This window comes from Entelurus aequoreus, linkage group LG05 (genome assembly GCF_033978785.1).
Source record: "Entelurus aequoreus isolate RoL-2023_Sb linkage group LG05, RoL_Eaeq_v1.1, whole genome shotgun sequence".
NCBI lineage: Eukaryota > Metazoa > Chordata > Actinopteri > Syngnathiformes > Syngnathidae > Entelurus > Entelurus aequoreus.
This window is the reverse complement of record NC_084735.1, coordinates 7,965,354-7,993,073: the sequence shown is the minus strand read 5'-3', so window position 1 is coordinate 7,993,073 and position 27,720 is coordinate 7,965,354. Positions and strand designations below refer to the sequence as shown.

At 35.2% G+C, this 27,720-nt stretch overlaps 2 protein-coding genes across 2 annotated transcripts in view; one reads left to right on the top strand and one right to left on the bottom strand.

Moving 5' to 3' along the window:
• LOC133650116 (cytochrome c oxidase assembly factor 4 homolog, mitochondrial-like) overlaps positions 1-27,720 on the bottom strand; it is a 324,940-nt gene that overhangs the window by 188,905 nt on the left and 108,315 nt on the right. The window lies entirely within an intron of this gene.
• Positions 5,609-24,664, top strand: hmgb1a (high mobility group box 1a). The gene is made up of 5 exons (XM_062046942.1): positions 5,609-5,744; positions 10,558-10,737; positions 10,808-10,956; positions 23,574-23,748; positions 23,917-24,664. Exons 2-5 carry the CDS (start codon positions 10,591-10,593, stop codon positions 24,061-24,063), a joined length of 618 nt encoding a protein of 205 aa, XP_061902926.1. The 5' UTR covers positions 5,609-5,744; positions 10,558-10,590; the 3' UTR covers positions 24,064-24,664.

The following is a 27,720-nucleotide window of genomic DNA, read 5'->3' as shown; positions in this document are numbered from 1 at the left end:
GGTGTCAACTTTTGTGCATGTTATCAGATCAAAGTCACTGGGGTATGTACACTTTTGATCAGGGTCATTTGGGTACTTTCTTTTGTCATTTTCTTTTAAAAAGAGTAAACACAGTTGTTTGCCAATAAATAGCTTCACACAACCATTAAGCATGAGTGGAAGAAAGGTTGTTGTGTTATCATTCATATTCTCTGAAGAATGGCCAAGAAATCATCAATTCTCCCAGGGTATGTCAACTTATGAGCACAACTGTACATATATATAGACAGACGGACAACTAATATATAGATAGACAGACAACATTCACACATATATATGTATATATATATATTTATATGAATGTTGTCTGTCTATCTGTGTTGGCCCTGCGATGAGGTGGCGACTTGTCCAGGGTGTACCCCGCCTTCCGCCCGAATGCAGCTGAGATAGGCTCCAGCGACCCCCCGTGACCCCGAAAGGGACAAGCGGTAGAAAATGGATGGATGGATATATATACCCTCCCCAGCGGGCCTTATGAATATCTCCCTAATTCTGAGGTCTCAAGGTTGGCAAGTATGGTCCGTATGGGTTGTAGTTGTAATACACTTTTCCACCCCTTGTGGCAGTAATGACAATATCAAACAAACAGAAGAAGTCATAGAGAACTTTCATAAGCGCAAAAATTATGAATAAATAATAATAATAATAATAATAATAATAATAGATTTTATTTGTAAAAAGCACTTTACATTGAGTAAACAACCTGAAAGTGCTACAGTGTATTAAAAATAAATAAATAAAAAGATAATAAAAATTAAAATTAAAACTAGAAAAGCCAAATAGCTAAAACTAGTATGCATATATCTAAAAAAAAAGTTTTTTTAAAAAAAAAAGAAGGGTTTTTAAGCATTTTTTAAAAATGCATCCACAGTCTGTGGTGCCCTCAGGTGGTCAGGGAGAGCGTTCCACAGACTGGGAGCGGCGGAGCAGAAAGCCCGGTCTCCCGTTGTTCGTAGCTTTGTCCTCGGAGGTTGGAGGAGGTTAGCATGTCCGGAGCGGAGGTGTGGTGTGGAGGATTTGGGGGTGAGTAGTTCATTGAGGTAGAGGGGGCGGAGGGGCATTTCCATGGAGGCACTGGTGGGTTAGTAGGGACACTTTGTATTCAATCCTGAGTGGAACAGGAAGCCAGTGACGGGATTTGAGAGTTGGTGTGATGTGGTCGTATTTCCGCACTCTCATCAGGATCCTATAAAGTGGTGAAGCTATATTTGAATTTTCACAGTTTTAAAGGCCTACTGAAAGCCACTACTAGCGACCACGCAGTCTGATAGTTTATACATCAATGATGAAATCTTAACATTGCAACACATGCCAATACGGCCGGGTTAACTTATGAAGTGACATTTTAAATTTCCCGCTAAACTTCCGGTTGAAAACGTCTATGTATGATGACGTATGCGCGTGACGTCAATGGTTGAAGCGGAAGTATTGGTACACCATTGTATCCAATACAAAAAAGCTCGGTTCTCATTGCAAAATTCCACAGTATTCTGGACATCTGTGTTGGTGAATCTTTTGCAATTTGTTTAATGAACAATGAAGACTGCAAAGAAGAAAGCTGTAGGTGGGATCGGTGTATTAGCGGCTGGCTGCAGCAACACAACCAGGAGGACTTTGACTTGGATAGCAGACGCGCTATCCGACGCTAGCCGCCGACCGCATCTGTGATCGGGTGAAGTCCTTTGTCGCTCCGTCGATCGCTGGAACGCAGGTGAGCACGGGTGTTGATGAGCAGATGAGGGCTGACTGGCGTAGGTGGATAGCTATTGTTTTTAGCATAGCTCTGTGAGGTCCCGTTGCTAAGCTAGCTTCAATGGCGTCGTTAGCAAAAGGATTGTTAAGCTTCGCCAGGCTGGAAAGCATTAACCGTGTATTTACATGTCCATGGTTTAATAGTATTGTTGATTTTCTGTCTATCCTTCCAGTCAGGGGTTTATTTATTTTGTTTCTATCTGCAGTTAAGCCCGATGCTATCACGTTAGCTCCGTAGCTAATGTGCTTCGCCGATGTATTGTCGTGGAGATAAAAGTCACTGTGAATGTCCATTTCGCGTTCTCGACTCTCATTTTCAAGAAGATATAGTATCCGAGGTGGTTTAAAATACAAATCCGTGATCCACAATAGAAAAAGGAGAGAGTGTGGAATCCAATGATCCAGCTTGTACCTAAGTTACGGTCAGAGCGAAAAAAGATGCGTCCTGCACTGCGCTCTCACGTTCCTCATCCACAAATCTTTCATCCTGGCTCAAATTAATGGGGTAATCGTCGCTTTCTCTGTCCGAATCGCTCTCGCTGCTGGTGTAAACAATGGGGAAACGTGAGGAGCCTTTCAACCTGTGACGTCACGCTACTTCCGGTACAGGCAAGGCTTTTTTTTTTTATCAGCGACCAAAAGTTGCGAACTTTATCGTCGATGTTCTCTACTAAATCCTTTCAGCAAAAATATGGCAATATCGCGAAATGATCAAGTATGACACATAGAATGGATCTGCTATCCCCGTTTAAATAAAAAAAAATCATTTCAGTAGGCCTTTAAAGGCCTACTGAAAGCCACTACTACCGACCACGCAGTCTGATAGTTTATATATCAATGATGAAATCTTAACATTGCAACACATGCCAATACGGCCGGGTTAACTTATAAAGTGACATTTAAAACTTCCCGGGAAATATCCGGCTGAAACGTCGCGGTATGATGACGTATGCGCGTGACGAAGTCAAGAGTAACGGAAGTTATGGTACCCCGTAGAATCCTATACAAAAAGCTCTGTTTTCATTTCATAATTCCACAGTATTCTGGACATCTTTTGCAATTTGTTTAATGAACAATGAAGGCTGCAAAGAAGACAGTTGTAGGTGGGATCGGTGTATTAGCAGCGGACTACAGCAACACAACCAGGAGGACTTTGTTGGAGCGCTAGCCGCGCTAGCCGTGCTAGCCGCCGACCTCACCTTGACTTCCTACGTCTCCGGGCCGCCAAACGCATCGGGTGAAGTCCTTCGTCCTTCTGCCGATCGCTGGAACGCAGGTGAGCACGGATGTTGATGAGTAGATGAGGGCTGGCTGGCGTAGCTGGAGAGCTAATGTTTTTAGCATAGCTCTGTGAGGTCCCGTTGCTAAGTTGCTAAGTTAGCTTCAATGGCGTCGTTAGCACAGCATTGTTAACCTTCGCCAGCCTGGAAAGCATTAACCGTGTATTTACATGTCCACGGTTTAATAGTATTGTTGATTTTCTATCTATCCTTCCAGTCAGGGGTTTATTTTTTTGTTTCTATATGCAGTTAAAGCAAGATGCTATCACGTTAGCTCATAGCTAAAGCATTTCGCCGATGTATTGTCGTGGAGATAAAAGGCGCTGAATGTCCATTTCGCGTTCTCAACTCTCATTTTCAAGAGGATATAGTATCCGAGGTGGTTTCAAATACAAATCTGTGATCCACAATAAAAAAAGGAGAGTGTGGAATCCAATGAGCCAGCTTGTACCTAAGTTACGGTCAGAGGTATCCACCTACGCCAGCCAGCCCTCATCTGCTCATCAACACCCGTGCTCATTTCAGTAGGCCTTTAAAGGCCTACTGAAATGATTTTTTAAAAATTTAAACGGGAATAGCAGATCCATTCTATGTGTCATACTTGATCATTTCGCGATATTGCCATATTTTTGCTGAAAGGATTTAGTAGAGAACATTGACGATAAAGTTCGCAACTTTTGGTCGCTGATAAAAAAAGCCTTGCCTGTACCGGAAGTAGCGTGACGTCACAGGAGCTAGTATTCCTCACAATTTTCCTTTGTTTACAATGGAGCGAGAGAGATTCGGAGCGAGAAAGTGACAATTACCCCATTAATTTGAGCGAGGATGAAAGATTCGTAGATGAGGAACGTTACAGTGAAGGACTTGAGGGGCAGTGATGGACGTATCTTTTTTCGCTCTGACCGTAACTTAGGTACAAGCTGGCTCATTGGATTCCACACTCTCTCCTTTTTCTATTGTAAATCACAGATTTGTATTTTAAACCACCTCGGATACTATATCCTCTTGAAAATGAGAGTCGAGAACGCGAAATGGACATTCAGTGCCTTTTATCTCCACGACAATACATCGGCGAAATGCTTTAGCTACGAGCTAACGTGATAGCATCGTGCTTTAACTGCATATAGAAACAAAAGAAATAAACCCCTGACGGGAAGTATAGATAGAAAATCAACAATACTATTAAACCGTGGACATGTAAATACACGGTTAATGCTTTCCAGGTTGGCGAAGTGAAGTGAAGTGAATTACATTTGTATAGCGCTTTTTCTCAAGTGACTCAAAGCGCTTTACATTGTGAAACCCAATATCTAAGTTACATTTAAACCAGTGTGGGTGGCACTGGGAGCAGGTGGGTAAAGTGTCTTGCCCAAGGACACAACGGCAGTGACTAGGATGGCGGAAGCGGGGATCGAACCTGCAACCCTCAAGTTGCTGGCACGGCCGCTCTACCAACCGAGCTATACCGTCCGGAAGGTTAACAATGCTGTGCTAACGACGCCATTGAAGCTAACTTAGCAACCGGACTGCACAGAGCTATGCTAAAAACATTAGCTCTCCACCTACGCCAGCCAGCCCTCATTTGCTCATCAACACCCGTGCTCACCTGCGTTCCAGCGATCGGCAGAAGGACGAAGGACTTCACCCGATGCGTTTGGCGGCCCGGAGACGTAGGAAGTCAAGGTGAAGTCGGCGGCTAGCGCGGCTAGCGCTCCAACAAAGTCCTCCTGGTTGTGTTGCTGTAGTCCGCTGCTAATACACCGATCCCACCTACAACTGTCTTCTTTGCAGCCTTCATTGTTCATTTAAAAAATTGCAAAAGATGTCCAGAATACTGTGGAATTATGAAATGAAAACAGAGCTTTTTGTATAGGATTCTACGGGGTACCATAACTTCCGTTACTCGGACTTCGTCACGCGCATACGTCATCATACCGCGATGTTTCAGCCGGATATTTCCCGGGAATTTTAAAATGTCACTTTATAAGTTAACCCGGCCGTATTGGCATGTGTTGCAATGTTAAGATTTCATCATTGATATATAAACTATCAGACTGCGTGGTCGGTAGTAGTGGCTTTCAGCAGGCCTTTAAGAAACATATATTATCTATCGATAATTTAGTGAGAATGTATCCCTCTTTAAAAAAAAAAAAGGTCCCATTTAAAAGGGGAGTGAGTTGCAGCCATGTGGTGTCTCTTCCAGGTGAGCACACCTTGTTCAGCTTATATTGCTCATTTGCGCATGGTCAGAAAAGCACAATGGAGCCAAGACTCCTCAAAAAAAACGGTAAAGGACGGTAAAGGAGTGTTTCCGAGTGCCACGGCAAAGCCAGCGTGCGGTGCAACAGCCGTGCAACAGCCGTGGAGCAGCCGTGGAGCAGCCGTGGAGCAGGACTAACAGCAGCTCCAGCATGCTCACTACAATGTTTTTGTATTGACGCGCCCCCGGAAAGCTCAGTGACGTCGCGGCCGAGGCGACCAATGGCAGCCCGTCTTCTATTAGGACAATGAAAATCCCCCGGCCAATCAGAGGCGCGCTCAGCCGGGCGCCGACCAATGGTGAGCGAGCACCGTGGAGAGTAACGCTGAGAGAAGCTGGGAGTGAAGACACTGCGTATCGCCTCACTCCAGCCAGCCATTGCCAGCATTTGACAAGCCAGCCTCGGTCTTCTGGTGAGTACAAACCCGCAACATTTCCACTGTCCACAACCACCACGATCCCTTATATCGGGCGAACAGCTAGCCTTTGATAGTTGGACGTTGTTTGTATTATAATTTTTTTACTTAAACCTGTAAAAAAAAAAAAAAATTACACCGTTACTGGTCCAGCGTGTAATAAGCACGAAATAAATATTCGCCTCGCGAAGACTCGACGACCAAACTCGGATTTGACAAAAGCGAAAAATTTGCAATAATCCCCCGGTGCGGTGTGTACAAAATGGTGTCTAACGACCGTGTGGTTATCGCGTGAAAAATCGGCGAAATGTCTCGACGGTTAGCGACAATGAAGACGCGAGGGGCTGCCATTGCACAGCTGTCATGTCACAACACACAAAATGTCCGCAAAGTGTAGAAAAACGGTAAAACGGCGTGAAAAGGACATAAGGACGTGTGTTTAGCGACTCTTTTAGCCCTTTTTTGAGTAAAAAAAAAAAAAAAATGAAAAAAAATAAACCTTTACTGTAATGGCTGACTGTACTGGTATAAGAAACAACAGTGATCAACGCAGTTTGCATGTAACTTTTATCAAGCGGCTTATTTTGCTCCCCGAGCCCGCCAACGCTCCGCCCGACCCGGCCACGATCCAGACGAGGGTCCGGCGGTTCTATCGGTGCCTGGCGTGGGGTGAGCGCGGAGCGGTCGCGCTGCCCTCTGCCGCGCGGCGAATGGCTGACACAAAGAGAGGGAAGCCATGTTTGCTAGCGTGAAGACGGAGCGGCCATTAGCCGCCATAGAGCCGCACTAGCTCGCTCTCCCAATGCATTGCTATACGCGGGCTGGGTAACACGGCGGTGCACACTGGCCGGTTCGTCGGGCGACATCCAGCCCGGCTCGCCGGAGGTTTTGTCGGCGTCCCCGAGCTCGGCTGGCGGCGGAAGGAGACATTTGAAGGGGACTTTCTTTCATCAGGAGGCCATTCTCACAAAATGGAAGAAGAAATATTGCCGTCGTTTGCTGACCTCCTTTCCCCAGCACGGAGCGCCATTACTCCAACTAACTTGGCGCTGCTCTTTTCAACATTTTCAACCAATAAACGTTTCATCCTTTTTCGCTTTTTTCTCTCTCTTTTTCTATAAAAACACAAAACATGAGTTTTTTTGCCACACAGAAGAGGAGCGGCTGTTGGTGTTGAATAACGGTTTTATAATTGTAATAAATACATTTTGACGTGTGGTTTGTCTCCTTTTACTTGGTGCATTTGGTTCATTTTCAAGTGTTTTTTTTCTTTCTCTCTCTCTCGAGGCGTCAACGTAAAGAAGTTGACGTCTTACATCACAAAGAGGACAAGTTGTGTTTATTATCCACTTTTCGTTCAAGCGCCATCATGTCAACACTGGATTGAATACAAAGAGCAAATGATTTAGCGCAACTTTCTAAAGACAAACTCTCAACAGCAGTTTCATTTTATTCGATTTTTTTTTTTTAATCCACCCATTTGGAGCCCAAAGACTGCAGAGACCATTTATTAAGGAAAGGTTTAAACACCTTTTTAAATCATTATGTTATGAACTTTTCTTAGGTTTTTATTCTATTTTATATATTGATATGAATACTATTCTGTTTTTTAAAGGTTTAAAACACGTTCTTTACTAATCATGTTACACATTTCTTACTTTTTTTAAATTTTATTTATTGATATGATTATTACTATTCTCTCAATGTTATGTTTTTTAGTTTTTTTTTAATTAACATTTTTAATCAGGCTTTTTACTGATCATGTTATGAACTTTTCTTAGGTTTGTTAAAAAAAATGTTTTTTTTATAGATATGATTATTATTCTCTCAGTGTTATGTTTTTTATTTATTTATGATTATTGCTCTTCTCTCAATGTTGTTTTTTTGTTTTCTGAAAAAATTACACATTTTTATCACTTTTTTTTACTGGTTATGTTATGAACTTTTCTTAGGTTTTTAAATATTTTAATTCTATTTTATTTATTGATATGATTACTATTCTCTCAATGTTTTTTTAAAGGTTAAATACACCTTTTAATTAGGCATTCTTTACTTATCATGTTATTGTTATTTTAAATTATTTTAATTATTGATATGATTATTATTCTCTCAATGTTATTTTGGTTAAAAAAAATTGTCTTTTTTCTTTATGAACTTTTCTTAGGTTTTTAAAATTATTTGTATTCTATTTTATTTATTGATATGATTATTATTCTCTCAATGTTATGTATTTTTAACATTTTAATTCATGATTATTGTTATTCTCTGTTATGTTTTTTTATTTAAAAAAAATCACTTTTTTTTTACTGATCATGTTATGAACTTTTCTTAGGTTTTTTACATTTTTATTTTATTTTATTTATTAATATGATTACTATTCTCTCAATGTTTTTTTTAAAGGTTAAAGACACATTTTAATTAGGCATTCTTTACTAATCATGTTATACTTAGTTTTTTACATTTTTATTCTATTCATTGATATGATTATTATTCTCTTAATGTTATTTTATTTTGTTTAAAAAAATCTGTCTTTTTACTGATCACTTTATGAACTTTTCTTAGGTTTAAAAAAATATTTTATTCTATTTTATTTATTGATATAATCACTATTCTCTCAATGATATATTTTTTTAAAGGTTAAAGACACATTTTAAATAGGCGTTCTTTACTAATCATGTTATACTTTTCTTAGTTTTTTTAAATTTTAATTGTATTTATTGATATGATTTTTACTATTTTCTTATGTTTAAAAAAAAAAAGTAAACATTTTTAATCAAGCTTTTTTACATGGTATACATTACTACTATTCTCTCAATGTTATGTTTTTTTAAAGGTTAAAGACACATTTTAATTAGGCGTTCTTTACTAATCATGTCATACTTTCTTATTTTATTTTATTTATTGATGTGATTATTACTATTCTCTCAATGTTATGTTATTTTTTTTTAAAAGTTAACATTTTTAATTAGGCTTTTTACTAATTTTATACATTTTTTGTTTAGTTTTATTCTTTACTGCTATTATTACTACTACTACTATTCTCTCAATGTTATGTTTTTTTAATTAGGCGTTCTTTACTAATCATGTCATACTTTTTAGTTTTTAAAAATTGCATTCTATTATTTCTTGAGAAGATTACTATTTTCTCAATGTTATGTTTTTGTGTTTTTAAAAAAAGGCTGAAGACACATTTTTAATCAGGGTTTTTACTAATTATTACTACTACGATTCTCTCAATGTTAGCTTTTTTTTTTAAAGGTTAAAGACTCATTTTAATTAGGAGTTCTTTAATAATCATGTGATACTTTTTTTAAATTATTTTATTTATTAATATGATTATTAATGTTTTAAAAAAAAGTTAATATTTTTAATTAGGCTTTTTACTAATCATGTCATACATTTTTAGGTGTACTTGTATACTTTATTGCTATTATTACTACTACTACTACTATTTTCTCAATGTTAAGTTTTTATTCATATAATTCAATATTAATAGTTTTACATATATTTTAAAATATGTATGTATGTATGTATGTATGTATGTATGTATGTATATATATATGTATGTATGTAAGTGTGTGTATATATATATACATATATATATATATATATATATATATATATATATATATATGTATATATATATATATATATATATATATATATATTTATTAGGGATGTCCGATAATGGCTTTTTTCCGATATGCCGATATTGTCCAACTCTTTAATTACCGATACCGATATCAACCGATACCGATATCAACCGATATATACAGTCGTGGAATTAACACATTATTATGCCTAATTTGGACAACCAGGTATGGTGAAGATAAGGTACTTTTTTAAAACATGAATCAAATAAAATAAGATAATAAAATTAAAAACATTTTCTTGAATAAAAAAGAAAGTAAAACAATATAAAAACAGTTACATAGAAACTAGTAATTAATGAAAATTTGTAAAATTTACTGGTAAAGGTTAGTATTATTAGTGGACCAGCAGCACGCACAATCATGTGTGCTTACGGACTGTATCCCTTGCAGACTATTGATATATAATGTAGGAACCAGAATATTAATAACAGAAAGAAACAACCCTTTTGTGTGAATGAGTGTAAATGGGGGAGGGAGTTTTTTTGGGTTGGTGCACTAATTGTAAGTGTATATTGTGTTTTTTATGTGGATTTAATTTAAAAAAAACAAAAAAAAAACGATAATGATAATAAAAAAAACGATACTGATAATAAAAAAAAACGATACCGATAATTTCCGATATTACATTTTAACGCATTTATCGGCCATCTCTAATATATATATATATATATATATATATATATATATATATATATATATATATATATATAGTGCTGTCAAGTGATGATTAGTCACACTTTTGAATTTGGACTAATTGTGATTGATCACAGTAAATTAAATTAACCTAAAATTTTGACAAAAATGCAAATTTATCACCAAAATGTCATACTTTTTTTTTTTCTTTTTTTAAATTTTAATGTACAACATTTATTTGAAATAATTTTGAAACAGACAAATAATAAAATAAATCTGATTATACAATATTTTTTAGTGATTAATCACACATTTTTGACTGCGCTATTTTTATACTATTTTTAGATAGCATTATTTTATCCATTTTCCAGTGTGGATGTCTCAAAGGTGGTGTATTTCCTCAAATTAAAAAAAAAAAAATTAAAGTGTGTTTTCCTCTCTTACTTTTTTGTTGTTGAAAGCACTTTGTGTATGCAAAGTGCTGCATAAATAACATTTGTTTGTTTGACCGATTCCCCCTTCAGATTTTTGCGTGTTAGGTGTTTTACGCGGCCAGGATGAGGAAAGATCCCTCCAAACCAAGGGGCAAGATGTCCTCCTACGCCTACTTTGTGCAGACCTGCAGGGAGGAGCACAAGAAGAAGCATCCCGAAGCTTCGGTCAACTTTTCCGAGTTCTCCAAGAAGTGCTCTGAGAGATGGAAGGTACGTTTTCTAGGGTTTAACTTCCGAATACTCCTTTGACGACCCGAGTACTACTCGCGCATCCTTGCAGACCATGTCCGCCAAGGAGAAGGGCAAGTTCGAGGACTTGGCCAAGCTGGACAAGGTGCGCTACGAGCGCGAGATGGTCAACTACGCCCCCGCCGGCAGAGGCGGCAAGCAGAAGAAGTTCAAGGACCCCAACGCCCCCAAGAGGCCCCCGTAAGTCCCTCATGTCCACGAGGCCAGTGGGGCCCAAACTCAATCGGTTCTTGAGTCGAACCCATTCTTGCAGGGTATTATTTGGAATACACCAAAAAAATAGTTATTTAAGACGTCTTATATTAGGAGTGGACATTAGTGGTGTGAATGTTTGGACACCTATAACGATTCGATTCCGTTGTTCAATTCCGAATTGATTCTTGAGTCAAACCGATTCTCGCAGTGTATTATTTGGAATAGACGGGGGGCCGGGGGGGGGGGGGGGGGTTTAAGGGCGTCTTATATTAGGAGTGGACATTAGGGGTTTGACTCTTTGGACACCTATAACGATTCGGTAAAATTTTGATTTTCAAGTCAGAATCGATTCTTGATTCAAACTGATTCTTGCTGTGTATTATTTGGAATAGACCAAAATAATATGTTATTAATGGCATCTTATGAAAGACGTCTTATATTAGAGGAGTGGACATTAGTGGTGTGAATGTTTGGACACCTATAACGATTCGGTAAAATTTAGATTTTCAAGTCAGAATCGATTCTTGATTCAAACCGATTCTTGCTGTGTATTATTTGGAATAGACCAAAAAAAAAAGTTATTAGGAGCGTTTAATTGAAGACGTCTTATATTAGGAGTGGACATTAGTGGTGTGAATGTTTGGACACCTACAACGATTCGATTCTGTTGTTCAATTCAGAATTGATTCTTGAGTCAAACCGATTCTCGCAGTGTATTATTTGGAATAGACTGGGAAAACAAGTTTTTAAGTGCGTCTTATATTAGGAGTGGACAGTAGGGGTTTGACTCTTTGGACACCTATAACGATTCGGTAAAATTTTGATTTTCAAGTCAGAATCAATTATTTCAAACCGATTCTTGCAGTGTAATTTGGAATAGACCAAAAAAAATCGTTACTAAGAGCGTTTAATTAAAGACGTCTTATATTAGGAGTGGACATTGGTGGTGTGAATGTTTGGACACCTATAACGATTCGATTCCGTTGTTCAATTCCGAATTGATTCTTGAGTCAAACCGATTCTCGCAGTGTATTATTTGGAATAGACGGGGGGGGGGGGGTTTAGGGCGTCTTATATTAGGAGTGGACATTAGGGGTTTGACTCTTTGGACACATAACGATTCGGTAAAATTTAGATTTTCAAGTCAGAATCGATTCTTGATTCAAACTGATTCTTGCTGTGTATTATTTGGAATAGACCAAAATAATATGTTATTAATGGCATCTTATGAAAGACGTCTTATATTAGAGAAGTGGACATTAGTGGTGTGAATGTTTGGACACCTATAACGATTCGGTAAAATTTTGATTTTCAAGTCAGAATCGATTCTTGATTCAAACCGATTCTTGCTGTGTATTATTTGGAATAGACCCAAAAAAAAAGTTATTAGGAGCGTTTAATTGAAGACGTCTTATATTAGGAGTGGACATTAGTGGTGTGAATGTTTGGACACCTATAACGATTTGATTCCGTTGCTCAATTTTGAATTGATTCTTGAGTCAAACGGATTCTTGCAGTGTATTATTTGGAATAGATGGGGAAACTTTTTTTTAAGGGCGTCTTATATTAGGAGTGGAAAGTAGGGGTTTGACTCTTTGGACACCTATAACGATTCGGTAAAATTCAGATTTTTCTATTTAGAATCGATTCTTGATTCAAACCGATTCTCGTAGTGTATTTGGAATAGACCAAAAAAAAAAGTTATTAAAGACGTCTTACATTAGAAGAGTGGACATTAGTGGTGTGAATGTTTGGACACCTATAACGATTCGATTCTGTTGTTCAATTCAGAATTGATTCTTGAGTCAAACCGATTCTCGCAGTGTATTATTTGGAATAGATGGGGAAAACAAGTTTTTAAGTGCGTCTTATATTAGGAGTGGACATTAGGGGTTTGACTCTTTCGACACCTATAACGATTCGGTAAAATTCAGATTTTTCAATTCAGAATCGATTCTTGCTGTGTATTATTTGGAATAGACCAAAAAAAAAATGTTATTAATGGCATCTTATTAAAGACGTCTTATATTAGAGGAGTGGACATTAGTGGTGTGAATGTTTGGACACCTATAACGATTCGATCTGATTCCAATGTTCAATTCAGATTCGATTCTTGAGTCAAACCGATTCTTGCAGTGTATTATTTGGAATAGACCAAAATAAAAAGTTAAGGACATCTTATTAAAGACGTCTTATATTAGGAGTGGACATTGGCGGTGTGAATGTTTGGATACCTATAACAATTCCATCCCGTTGTTCAATTTAGAATTGATTCTTGAGTCAAACCGATTCTCGCAGTGTATTATTTGGAATAGATGGGGAAACATTTTTTTAAGGGTGTCTTATATTAGGAGTGGACATTAGGGGTTTGACTCTTTGGACACACTTAACGATTCGGTAAAATTTAGATTTTTCAATTTAGAATCGATTCTTGATTCAAACTGATTCTCGTAGTGTATTTGGAATAGACAAAAAAAAAAGTTATTAAAGACGTCTTACATTAGAGGAGTGGACATTAGTGGTGTGAATGTTTGGACACCTATAACGATTCGATTCCGTTGTTCAATTCCGAATTGATTCTTGAGTCAAAACGATTCTCGCAGTGTATTATTTGGAATAGACCAAAAAAAAAAAGTTATTAGGAGCGTTTAATTAAAGACGTCTTATATTAGGAGTGGACATTAGTGGTGTGAATGTTTGGACACCTATAACGATTCGATTCTGTTGTTCAATTCAGAATAGATTCTTGAGTCAAACTGATTCTCGCAGTGTATTATTTGGAATAGACTGGGAAAACAAGTTTTTAAGTGCGTCTTATATTAGGAGTGGACATTAGGGGTTTGACTCTTTAGACACCTATAACGATTCGGTAAAATTCAGATTTTTCAATTCAGAATCGATTCTTGCTGTGTATTATTTGGAATAGACCAAAACATTTTTTTATTAATGGCATCTTATTAAAGACGTCTTATATTAGAGGAGTGGACATTAGTGGTGTGAATGTTTGGACACCTATAACGATTCAATCTGATTCCAATGTTCAATTCAGAATCGATTCTTGAGTCAAACCGATTCTTGCATTGTATTATTTGGAATAGACCAAAAAAAAAGTTAAGGACATCTTATTAAAGGCGTCTTATATTAGGAGTGGACATTGGCGGTGTGAATGTTTGGATACCTATAACGATTCCATCCCGTTGTTCAATTTAGAATTGATTCTTGAGTCAAACCGATTCTCGCAGTGTATTATTTGGAATAGATGGAAAAACTTTTTTTTAAGGGCGTCTTATATTAGGAGTGGACATTAGGGGTTTGACTCTTTGGACACCTAACGATTCGGTAAAATTCAGATTTTTCAATTCAGAATCAATTCTTGATTCAAACCGATTCTCGTACTGTATTTGGAATAGACCAAAAAAAAAAGTTATTAAAGACGTCTTATATTAGGAGTGGACATTAGTGGTGTGAATGTTTGGACACCCATAACGATTCGATTCTGTTGTTCAATTCCGAATTGATTCTTGAGTCAAACCGATTCTTGCAGTGTATTATTTGGAATAGATGGGGAAACATTTTTTTAAGGGCGTCTTATATTAGGAGTGGACATTAGGAGTTTGACTCTTTGGACACCTAACGATTCGGTAAAATTCAGATTTTTCAATTTAGAATCGATTCTTGATACAAACCGATTCTCGTACTGTATTTGGAATAGACCAACAAAAAAAAAAGTTATTAAAGACGTCTTATATTAAGGAGTGGACATTAGTGGTGTGAATGTTTGGACACCTGTAACGATTCGATTCTGTTGTTCAATTCAGAATTGATTCTTGAGTCAAACCGATTCTCACAGTGTATTATTTGGAATAGACTGAGAAAACAAGTTTTTAAGTGCGTCTTATATTAGGAGTGGACATTAGGGGTTTGACTCTTTGGACACCTATAACGATTCGGTAAAATTCAGATTTTTCAATTCAGAATCGATTCTTGGTGTGTATTATTTGGAATAGACCAAAAAAAAATGTTATTAATGGCATCTTATTAAAGACGTCTTATATTAGAGGAGTGGACATTAGTGGTGTGAATGTTTGGACACCAAAACGATTCAATCTGATTCCAATGTTCAATTCAGAATCGATTCTTGAGTCAAACCGATTCTTGCAGTGTATTATTTGGAATAGACCAAAAAAAAAAGTTAAGGACATCTTATTAAAGGCGTCTTATATTAGGAGTGGACATTAGTGGTGTGAATGTTTGGACACCTATAACGATTCCATCCCGTTGTTCAATTCCGAATTGATTCTTGAGTCAAACCGATTCTCGCAGTGTATTATTTGGAATAGATGGGGAAACATTTTTTTTAAGGGTGTCTTATATTAGGAGTGGACATTAGGGGTTTGACTCTTTGGACACCTAACGATTCGGTAAAATTCAGATTTTTCGATTTAGAATCGATTCTTGATTCAAACTGATTCTCGTAGTGTATTTGGAATAGACCAAAAAAAAAAGTTATTAAAGACGTCTTACATTAGAGGAGTGGACATTAGTGGTGTGAATGTTTGGACACCTATAACGATTCGATTCCGTTGTTCAATTCCGAATTGATTCTTGAGTCAAAGCGATTCTCGCAGTGTATTATTTGGAATAGACCAAAAAAAATAGTTATTAGGAGCGTTTAATTAAAGACGTCTTATATTAGGAGTGGACATTAGTGGTGTGAATGTTGGGACACCTATAACGATTCGATTCTGTTGTTCAATTCAGAATTGATTCTTGAGTCAAACCGATTCTCGCAGTGTATTATTTGGAATAGACTGGGAAAACAAGTTTTTAAGTGCGTCTTATATTAGGAGTGGACATTAGGGGTTTGACTCTTTAGACACCTATAACGATTCGGTAAAATTCAGATTTTTCAATTCAGAATCGATTATTGCTGTGTATTATTTGGAATAGACCAAAAAAAAATGTTATTAATGGCATCTTATTAAAGACGTCTTATATTAGAGGAGTGGACATTAGTGGTGTGAATGTTTGGACACCTATAACGATTCAATCTGATTCCAATGTTCAATTCAGAATCGATTCTTGAGTCAAACCGATTCTTGCAGTGTATTATTTGGAATAGACCAAAAAAAAAAGTTAAGGACATCTTATTAAAGACGTCTTATATTAAGTGGGCATTGGCGGTGTGAATGTTTGGATACCTATAACGATTCCATCCCGTTGTTCAATTCAGAATTGATTTTTGAGTCAAACCGATTCTCGCAGTGTATTATTTGGAATAGATGGGGACATTTTTTTTAAGGGTGTCTTATATTAGGAGTGGACATTAGGGGTTTGACTCTTTGGACACCTAACGATTCAGTAAAATTCAGATTTTTCAATTCAGAATCGATTCTTGATTCAAACCGATTCTCGTACTGTATTTGGAATAGACCAAAAAAAAAAAAGTTATTAAAGACGTCTTATATTAGGAGTGGACATTAGTGGTGTGAATGTTTGGACACCTATAATGATTCGATTCTGTTGTTCAATTCAGAATTGATTCTTGAGTCAAACTGATTCTCGCAGTGTATTATTTGGAATAGACTGGGAAAATAAGTTTTTAAGTGCGTCTTATATTAGGAGTGGACATTAGGGGTTTGACTCTTTGGACACCTATAACGATTCGGTAAAATTTTGATTTTCAAGTCAGAATCAATTCTTTCAAACCGATTCTCGCAGTGTATTATTTGGAATAGACTGGGAAAACAAGTTTTTAAGTGCGTCTTATATTAGGAGTGGACATTAGGGGTTTGACTCTTTGGACACCTATAACGATTCAGTAAAATTCAGATTTTTCAATTCAGAATCGATTCTTGATTCAAACCGATTCTCGTACTGTATTTGGAATAGACCAAAAAAAAAAAGTTATTAAAGACGTCTTATATTAGGAGTGGACATTAGTTGTGTGAATGTTTGGACACCTATAATGATTCGATTCTGTTGTTCAATTCAGAATTGATTCTTGAGTCAAACTGATTCTCGCAGTGTATTATTTGGAATAGACTGGGAAAATAAGTTTTTAAGTGCGTCTTATATTAGGAGTGGACATTAGGGGTTTGACTCTTTGGACACCTATAACGATTCGGTAAAATTTTGATTTTCAAGTCAGAATCAATTCTTTCAAACCGATTCTTGCAGTGTATTATTTGGAATAGACAAAAAAAAATAGTTACTAAGAGCGTTTGATTAAAGACGTCTTATATTAGGAGTGGACATTAGTGGTGTGAATGTTTGGACACCTACAACGATTCGATTCCGTTGTTCAATTCCGAATTGATTCTTGAGTCAAACTGATTCTCGCAGTGTATTATTTGGAATAGACTGGGAAAACAAGTTTTTAAGTGCGTCTTATATTAGGAGTGGACATTAGGGGTTTGACTCTTTGGACACCTATAACGATTCGGTAAAATTTTGATTTTCAAGTCAGAATCGATTCTTGATTCAAACTGATTCTTGCTGTGTATTATTTGGAATAGACCAAAATAATATGTTATTAATGGCATCTTATGAAAGACGTCTTATATTAGAGGAGTGGACATTAGTGGTGTGAATGTTTGGACACCTATAACGATTCGGTAAAATTTAGATTTTCAAGTCAGAATCGATTCTTGATTCAAACCGATTCTTCTTTTTTAAGTGCGTCTTATATTAGGAGTGGACATTAGTGGTGTGAATGTTTGGACACCTATAACGATTCGATTCCGTTGTTCAATTCCGAATTGATTCTTGAGTCAAAATGATTCTTGCAGTGTATTATTTGGAATAGACCAAAAAAAATAGTTATTAGGAGCTTTTAATTAAAGACGTCTTATATTAGGAGTGGAATTAGTGGTGTGAATGTTTGGACATCTATAACGATTCGATTCTTTTGTTCAATTCAGAATTGATTCTTGAGTCAAACCGATTCTTGCAGTGTATTATTTGGAATAGACTGGGAAAACAAGTTTTTAAGTGCGTCTTATATTAGGAGTGGACATTAGGGGTTTGACTCTTTAGACACCTATAACGATTCGGTAAAATTTTGATTTTCAAGTCAGAATCGATTCTTGATTCAAACCGATTCTTGCTGTGTATTATTTGGAATAGACCAACAATTTTTTTTTATTAATGGCATCTTATTAAAGATGTCTTATATTAGGAGTGGACATTGGCGGTGTGAATGTTTGGATACCTATAACGATTCCATCCCGTTGTTCAATTCCGAATTGATTTTTGAGTCAAACCGATTCTCGCAGTGTATTATTTGGAATAGATGGGGAAACTTTTTTTTAAGGGCGTCTTATATTAGGAGTGGACATTAGGGGTTTGACTCTTTGGACATCTAACGATTCGGTTAAATTCAGATTTTTCAATTCAGAATCGATTCTTGAGTCAAACCGATTCTCGTACTGTATTTGGAATAGACCAACAAAAAAAAAGTTATTAAAGACGTCTTACATTAGAGGAGTGGACATTAGTGGTGTGAATGTTTGGACACCTATAACGATTCGATTCCGTTGTTCAATTCCGAATTGATTCTTGAGTCAAAACGATTCTTGCAGTGTATTATTTGGAATAGACCAAAAAAAATAGTTATTAGGAGCGTTTAATTAAAGACGTCTTATATTAGGAGTGGACATTAGTGGTGTGAATGTTTGGACGCCTATAACGATTTGATTCCGTTGCTCAATTCAGAATTGATTCTTGAGTCAAACCGATTCTCGCAGTGTATTATTTGGAATAGATGGGGGAATTTTTTTTTAAGGGCGTCTTATATTAGAAGTGGACATTAGGGGTTTGACTCTTTGGACACCTAACGATTTGGTAAAATTCAGATTTTTCAATTCAGAATCGATTCTTGATTCAAACCGATTCTCGTACTGTATTTGGAATAGACCAAAAAAAAAAAAGTTATTAAAGACGTCTTATATTAGGAGTGGACATTAGTGGTGTGAATGTTTGGACACCTATAACGATTTGATTCCGTTGCTCAATTCCGAATTGATTCTTGAGTCAAACCGATTCTTGCAGTGTATTATTTGGAATAGACTGGGAAAACAAGTTTTTAAGTGCGTCTTATATTAGGAGTGGACATTAGGGGTTTGACTCTTTAGACACCTATAACGATTCGGTAAAATTCAGATTTTTCAATTCAGAATCGATTCTTGATTCAAACCGATTCTTGCTGTGTATTATTTGGAATAGACCAAAAAACAAAGTTAAGGACATCTTATTAAAGACGTCTTATATTAGGAGGGGACATTGGTGGTGTGAATGTTTGGACACCTATAACGATTCGATCTGATTCCAATGTTCAATTCAGAATCGATTCTTGAGTCAAATCGATTCTCGCAGTGTATTATTTGGAATTTGCGGGGTGGGGAAGTTTTTAAGGGCGTCTTCACCAAATAATACGTTGCAAGAATCTGTTTGAATTGATTCTAAATTGAATCGTCACCCCAGTAATTGGATCGAGTCGTTAAGCGTCCAAAGAGTCACACCATTAATGTCTACTCCTAATATAAGACGCCTTTGATAACTGTTTTTTTGTCTGTACCAAATAATACCAGATACTAATACTGCAATAATCAGTTTGAATCAAGAATCAATTCTGAATTAAAAACCGGATTCGGATCGAATCGTTGGGTGTCCAAACATTCACACCACTAATGTCCACTCCTAATATAAGACGCCCTTAATGACAAAAAAAAATATTTATACCAAATAATACACTGCGAGAATCAGTTTGAATCAAGAATCAATTCTGAATTAAAAACTGGGATTCTGATCAAATTACTTGCCGCCCAAACATTCACACCACTAATGTCCACTCCTAATATAAGACGTCCTTAGAAACTTCTTTTTGGGAGTCTATTCCAAATAATACACTGCAAGAATCAGTTTGACTCACGAATTGATTCTGAATTGAACATCGGAATCGGATCGAATCGTTACAGGTGTCCAAACATTCACACCACTAATGTCCACTCCTAATATAAGACGCCCTTAATAATTTTCTTTTGTCTATTCCAAATAATATACTGCAGAAATCGGTTTGACTCAAGAATAGATTCTTAAGTGAAAATCGGATTGAATCGAATCGTTATGTGTCCAAACATTCACACCACTAATGTCCACTCTAATATAAGACGCCCTTTATAACTATTTATTTGGTCTATTCCAAATAATACACTGCAAGAATCTGATTGAATCAACAATCGTATCTGAATTGAACATCGGAGTCGGATCGAATCGTTATAGGTGTCCAAACATTCACACCACTAATGTCCACTCCTAATATAAGACACCCTTTAACAATTTTTTTTGGTCTATTCCAAATAATACTGCAAGAATCAGTTTGACTCAAGAATCGATTCTGAATTGAACATCGGAATCAAATCGTTATAGGTGTCCAAACATTCACACCACTAATGTCCACTCCTAATATAAGACGTCCTTACAAACTTCTTATTTTTTGGTCTATTCCAAATAATACACTGCAAGAATCGGTTTGACTCAAGAATCAATTCTCAATTGAACATCAGAATCAAATCGTTATCGGTGTCCAAACATTCACACCACTAATGTCCACTCCTAATATAAGACACCTTTTAACAATTTTTTTTGGTCTGTTCCAAATAATACACTGCAAGAATCTGATTGAAACAAGAATCGATTTTGAATTAAACATCGGAATCAGATTGAATCGTTATAGGTGTCCAAACATTCACACCACTAATGTCCACTCCTAATATGAGACACCCATAAACAATTTTTTGTGGTCTATTCCAAATAATACACAGCAAGAATCTGTTTGACTCAAGAATCAATTCTCAATTGAACATCAGAATCAAATCGTTATCGGTGTCCAAACATTCACACCACTAATGTCCACTCCTAATATAAGACACCCTTTAACCATTTTTTTTGGTCTATTCCAAATAATACACTGCAAGAATCAGTTTGACTCAAGAATCGACTCTGAATTGAACATCGGAATCAAATCGTTATAGGTGTCCAAACATTCACACCACTAATGTCCACTCCTAATATAAGACGTCCTTAGAAACTTCTTGTTTTTTGGTCTATTCCAAATAATACACTGCAAGAATCGGTTTGACTCAAGAATCAATTCTCAATTGAACATCGGAATCGAATCGTTATAGGTGTCCAAACATTCACACCACTAATGTCAACTCCTAATATAAGACATCCTTAGAAACTTCTTTTTGGGAGTCTATTCCAAATAATACACGGCAAGAGTCGGTTTGACTCAAGAATTGATTCTGAATTGAACATCGGAATCGGATCGAATCGTTACAAGTGTCCAAACATTCACACCACTAATGTCCACTCCTAATATAAGACGTCCTTAGAAACTTCTTGTTTTTTGGTCTATTCCAAATAATACACTGCAAGAATCGGTTTGACTCAAGAATCGACTCTGAATTGAACATCGGAATCAAATCGTTATAGGTGTCCAAACATTCACACCACTAATGTCCACTCCTAATATAAGACGTCCTTAGAAACTTCTTGTTTTTTGGTCTATTCCAAATAATACACTGCAAGAGTCGGTTTGACTCAAGAATTGATTCTGAATTGAACATTGGAATCGGATCGAATTGTTACAAGTGTCCAAACATTCACACCACTAATGTCCACTCCTAATATAAGACATCCTTAGAAACTTTTTTGGTTTTTTTTTCTCTCCAAATAACACACTGCAAGAATCGGTTTGACTCAAGAATCTATTCTCAATTGAACATCGGAATCGAATCGTTATAGGTGTCCAAACATTCACACCATTAACGTCCACTCCTAATATAAGACGTCCTTAGAAACTTTTTTTTTTTTTTTTTTTCTCCATATAATACACTGCAAGAATCGGTTTGACTCAAGAATCAATTCTCAATTGAACATCGGAATCGAATCGTTGTAGGTGTCCAAACATTCACACCACTAATGTCCACTCCTAATATAAGACGTCCTTAGAAACTTCTTGTTTTTTGGTATATTCCAAATAATACACTGCAAGAGTCGGTTTGACTCAAGAATTGATTCTTAATTGAAAATCGGATTGAATCGAATCGTTATAGGTGTCCAAACATTCACACCACTAATGTCCACTCCTAATATAAGACGTCCTTAGAAACTTCTTGTTTTTTGGTCTATTCCAAATAATACACTGCAAGAATCGGTTTGACTCAAGAATCAATTCTCAATTGAACATCGGAATCGAATCGTTATAGGTGTCCAAACATTCACACCACTAATGTCCACTCCTAATATAAGACGTCCTTAGAAACTTCTTTTTGGGAGTCTATTCCAAATAATACACTGCAAGAGTCGGTTTGACTCAAGAATTGATTCTGAATTGAACAACGTAATCGAATCGTTATGTGTCCAAACATTCACACCACTAATGTCCACTCCTAATATAAGACGTCCTTAGAAACTTCTTGTTTTTTGGTCTATTCCAAATAATAGACTGCAAGAATCGGTTTGACTCAAGAATCGACTCTGAATTGAACATCGGAATCAAATCGTTATAGGTGTCCAAACATTCACACCACTAATGTCCACTCCTAATATAAGACGTCCTTAGAAACTTCTTGTTTTTTGGTCTATTCCAAATAATACACTGCAAGAGTCGGTTTGACTCAAGAATTGATTCTGAATTGAACATTGGAATCGGATCGAATTGTTACAAGTGTCCAAACATTCACACCACTCATGTCCACTCCTAATATAAGACGTCCTTAGAAACTTTTTTTTTTTTTTTTTTTTTTTTTTTTTTCAAATAATCACACTGCAAGAATCGGTTTGACTCAAGAATCAATTCTTAATTGAAAATCGGATTGAATCGAATCGTTATAGGTGTCCAAACATTCACACCACTAACGTCCACACCTAATATAAGACATCCTTAGAAACTGTTTTTTTTGTCTATTCCAAATAATACACTGCAAGAGTCGGTTTGACTCAAGAATTGATTCTGAATTGAACATCGGAATCGGATCGAATCGTTACAAGTGTCCAAACATTCACACCACTAATGTCCACTCCTAATATAAGACGTCCTTAGAAACTTTTTTTGTTTTTTTTCCCTCCCAAATAACACACTGCAAGAATCGGTTTGACTCAAGAATCAATTCTCAATTGAACATCGGAATTGAATCGTTATAGGTGTCCAAACATTCACACCACTAATGTCCACTCCTAATATAAGACGTCTTTAGAAACTTCTTGTTTTTTGGTCTATTCCAAATAATACACTGCAAGAATCGGTTTGACTCAAGAATCGATTCTCAATTGAACATCGGAATCGAATCGTTATAGGTGTCCAAACATTCACACCACTAATGTCCACTCCTAATATAAGACGTCCTTAGAAACTTCTTTTTGGGTGTCTATTCCAAATAATACACTGCAAGAATCGGTTTGACTCAAGAATCGATTCTCAATTGAACATCGGAATCGAATCGTTATAGGTGTCCAAACATTCACACCACTAATGTCCACTCCTAATATAAGACGCCCTTAATAACTTAATTTCTTTTGGGTGGGGGTGGTTCCAGCTCGGCCTTCTTCGTCTTCTGCGCCGAGTTCCGCCCCAAGGTGAAGAGCGAGAGTCCCGGCCTGACCATCGGGGACGTGGCCAAGAAGCTGGGCGAGATGTGGAACGGCACCGCCTCCGAGGACAAGCAGCCCTACGAGAAGAAGGCGGCCAAGCTGAAGGAGAAGTACAAGAAGGTAAGCCAGGAGGAGGAGGAGTTTGGTACAAGAAGGTAAGCCAGGAGGAGGAGGAGTCTGGTACAAGAAGGTAAGCCAGGAGGAGGAGGAGTCTGGTACAAGAAGGTAAGCCATGAGGAGAAGTCCGGACTCCTCACTCCACTCTGACCCTCGCTCCGTTCCCCGCAGGACGTGGCGGCGTATCGCTCCAAGGGCAAGGCGGGCAGCGCTCCGGCCAAAGCGCCGGCCAAGGCGGAGAAGAAGGACGACGACGACGACGATGACGACGACGAGGAGGACGAAGACGAGGACGAGGACGACGACGACGACGAGTAGCGAGGCTTCACGACCCTGTCCGTGCACACGCCCGACCTCCTGGAAGAAGGAAGTGTCAGAGGGGCGAAGAAGGAATATCACTTGTTTTTATGCTGTACAGTTTGTTTGTAAAGTTAACACCACCCTTCATGTCCTCCACCCACCCTGCCCTAGGACTTAATGTCCTCCATCTACCCTGCCCTAGGCCTTCATGTCCTCCATCTACCCTGCCCTAGGCCTTCATGTCCTCCATCTACCCTGCCCTAGGCCTTCATGTCCTCCATCTACCCTGCCCTAGGCCTTCATGTCCTCCATCTACCCTGCCCTAGGCCTTCATGTCCTCCACCCACCCTGCCATGTCCTCCACCCACCCTGCCCTGTCCTCCACCTACCCCGCCCTAGGGCTTACAGTACTTAGCCTAGCTCCATGTGCACAGCGCTTAAAACAAAAAAACAACAAAAAAGGATCTTGAGTGTTTTTTTCTTTGTCTTTTTCATTTCCTCGTTCTCTGACAATTGACGTATCAGTTGTGCTGATCTTTATGTACCACTGTAATAGCAAAGTCTGCTTTATTGTTCAAATTTAAATTGCTTCTGATGTCAATAAACATTTTTTTAATAACGCCGTTTGTTTCATGGAGGACGAGCACTTGAAAATGTTGACTTAATGCTAACAATATAGTTAGTAAGTTGTCACAATAATGTTATTGGAAGAAGTTACTTACATTATATTAGAAAATAATCTTGACATTTGACATTTCTTGCTATTTCAAAGCTTTTTACTGTTTTTAAAAAAATATTGTACTTGTTTTTTTTCCTTCATACTGTATAAACATCGCTTAACTTCTTTACTGTATTTTTTAAAAATATTTTACTTGTTTATATATGAAGAAAAAAATATTTAAACTATTACATCACTTCCCTTTTATACTGTATTTTTTAAAAATATTTTACTTGTTTATATATGAAGAAATAAACATTTAAACTATTTACATCATTTAACTTTTTTACCGTTTTTTAAATATTTTAGTTGTTTATATATGAAGAAAAAAACTTCAACACATTTAAACTTTCTAGTTACATCACTTAGCTTTTTTTTTTAAAACTATACATGAAGAACAAAACATTTAAACTATTAACATCACTTAACTTTTTTTTACTGTTTTTTTAAAAATATTTAACTTGTTTATATATGAAGAAAAAGTTGCATACATTATATTAGAAATTAATCTAACATTTGACATTTCTTGCTACTTCACACCTTTTTACTGTTTTTTGAAATATTTTACTTAAGTTTTTTTTCTTCATATATAAACATTTAAACTTTATAGTTACATCACTTAACTTTTTTACTGTTTTCTTTTTTAAATATTTTACTTGTTTATATAAGTAAACATTTAAACTACATCACTTACCTTTTTACTGTTTTTTAAATATTTTACTTGTTTATATATGAAGAAAAAACATTTAAACTATTTACATCACTTAGTTTTTTTACTGTTTTTTAAAATATTTAACTTGTTTATATATGAAGAAAAAGTTGCGTACATTATACTAGAAATTAATCTAGCATTTGACATTTCTTGCTACTTCACACCTTTTTACTGTTTTTTAAAAATATTTTACTTGTTTATATAAGAAAAAAACATTTAAAACTATTTACATCACTTAACTTTTTTACTTTAAAAAAAATAATATTTTACTTGTTTATATACGAAGAAAAAAAACTTCCAACACATTTAAACTTTCTAGTTGCGTCACTTACCTTTTTTTTTTACTGTTTTTAAAAAAAAATATTTCACTTGTTCTAAGTTTTTTTTTCTTCATATATAAACATTTAAACTTTTGAGTTACATCACTTACCTTTTTTTTTTTTTTTACTGTTTTTTAAATATTTTACTTATTTATATATGAAAAAAAAAACTTCAACACATTTAAACTTTCTAGTTACATCACTTACCTTTTTTTTAAACTTTATATATGAAGAAAAAAACATTTAAACTATTTACATCACTTAACTTTTTTTTTTTTTACTGTTTTTTAAAATATTTTACTTGTTTATATATGAAGATTTTTAAAAAAAAACAATTTACATCACTCAACTTTTTTACTGTTTTTTAAATATTTTACTTGTTTATATATGAAGAAAAAGTTGCTTACATTATATTAGAAAATAATCAAACATTTTACGTTTCTTGCTACTTCACACCTTTTTACTGTTTTTTAAAAAATATTTTACTTGTTTATATATGAAGAAAAAAACATTTAAAACTATTTACATTACTTAACTTTTTTACGTTTAAAAAAAAATATTTTACTTGTTTATATACGAAGAAAAAAAAACTTCAACACATTTAAACTTTCTAGTTGCATCACTTACCTTTTTTTTTTACTGTTTTTAAAAATATTTTACATGTTCTAAGTTTTTTTTTCTTCATATATAAACCTTTAAACTTTTCAGTTACATCACTTACCTTTTTTTTACTGTTTTTAAAAAATATTTTACTTGTTTATAAAGAAAAAAACATTTAAACTATTTACATCACTTAACTTTTTTACTGTTTTTTAAATATTTTAATTGTTTATATATGAAGAAAAAAATATTTAAACTATTACATCACTTACCTTTTTACCGTTTTTTAAATATTTTACTTATTTATATATGAAGATTTTTTTTTTAAACTATTTACATCACTTACCTTTTTTTTTACTGTTTTTTAAAATATTTTACTTGTTTATATATGAAGAAAAAACATTTAAAACTATTTACATCACTCAACTTTTTTACTGTTTTTTAAATATTTTACTTGTTTATATATGAAGAAAAAGTTGCTTACATTATATTAGAAAATAATCAAACATTTTACGTTTCTTGCTACTTCACACCTTTTTACTGTTTTTTAAAAAATATTTTACTTGTTTATATATGAAGAAAAAAACATTTAAAACTATTTACATCACTTAACTTTTTTACGTTTAAAAACTTTTTTTTTTACTTGTTTATATACGAAGAAAAAGAAACTTCAACACATTTAAACTTTCTAGTTGCATCACTTACCTTTTTTTACTGTTTTTTTTTAAATATTTTACTTGTTCTAAGTTTTTTTTTCTTCATATATAAACATTTAAACTTTTGAGTTACATCACTTACCTTTTTTTACTGTTTTTAAAATATTTTACTTATTTATATATGAATAAAAAAAAACTTCAACACATTTAAACTTTCTAGTTACATCACTTACCCTTTTTAACTTTATATATGAAGAAAAAAACATTTAAACTATTTACATCACTTAACTTTTTTTTTTACTGTTTTTTAAAATATTTTACTTGTTTATATATGAAGAATTTAAAAAAAAAACTATTTACATCACTCAACTTTTTTACTGTTTTTTAAATATTTTACTTGTTTATATATGAAGAAAAAGTTGCTTACATTATATTAGAAAATAATCTAACATTTGACATTTCTTGCTACTTCACACCTACTTACTGTTTTTTGAAATATTTTACTTAAGGTTTTTTTTCTTCATATATAAACATTTAAACTTTCTAGTTACATCACTTAACTTTTTTACTGTTTTAAAAAATATGTATTTTACTTATAAAGAATTTAAAAAAAAACCTTTTCATCACTTAACTTTTTTACTGTTTTTTAAATACTTGTTTATATATGAA

Coding starts and splice junctions, on each gene's coding strand:
- hmgb1a (XM_062046942.1), top strand. CDS start 10,591: ATGAGGAAAGATCCCTCCAAACCAAGGGGCAAGATGTCCTCCTACGCC. Junction 10,957..23,573: donor AACGCCCCCAAGAGGCCCCC/GTAAGTCCCTCA, acceptor GGGTGGTTCCAG/CTCGGCCTTCTTCGTCTTCT. Junction 23,749..23,916: donor TGAAGGAGAAGTACAAGAAG/GTAAGCCAGGAG, acceptor CGTTCCCCGCAG/GACGTGGCGGCGTATCGCTC.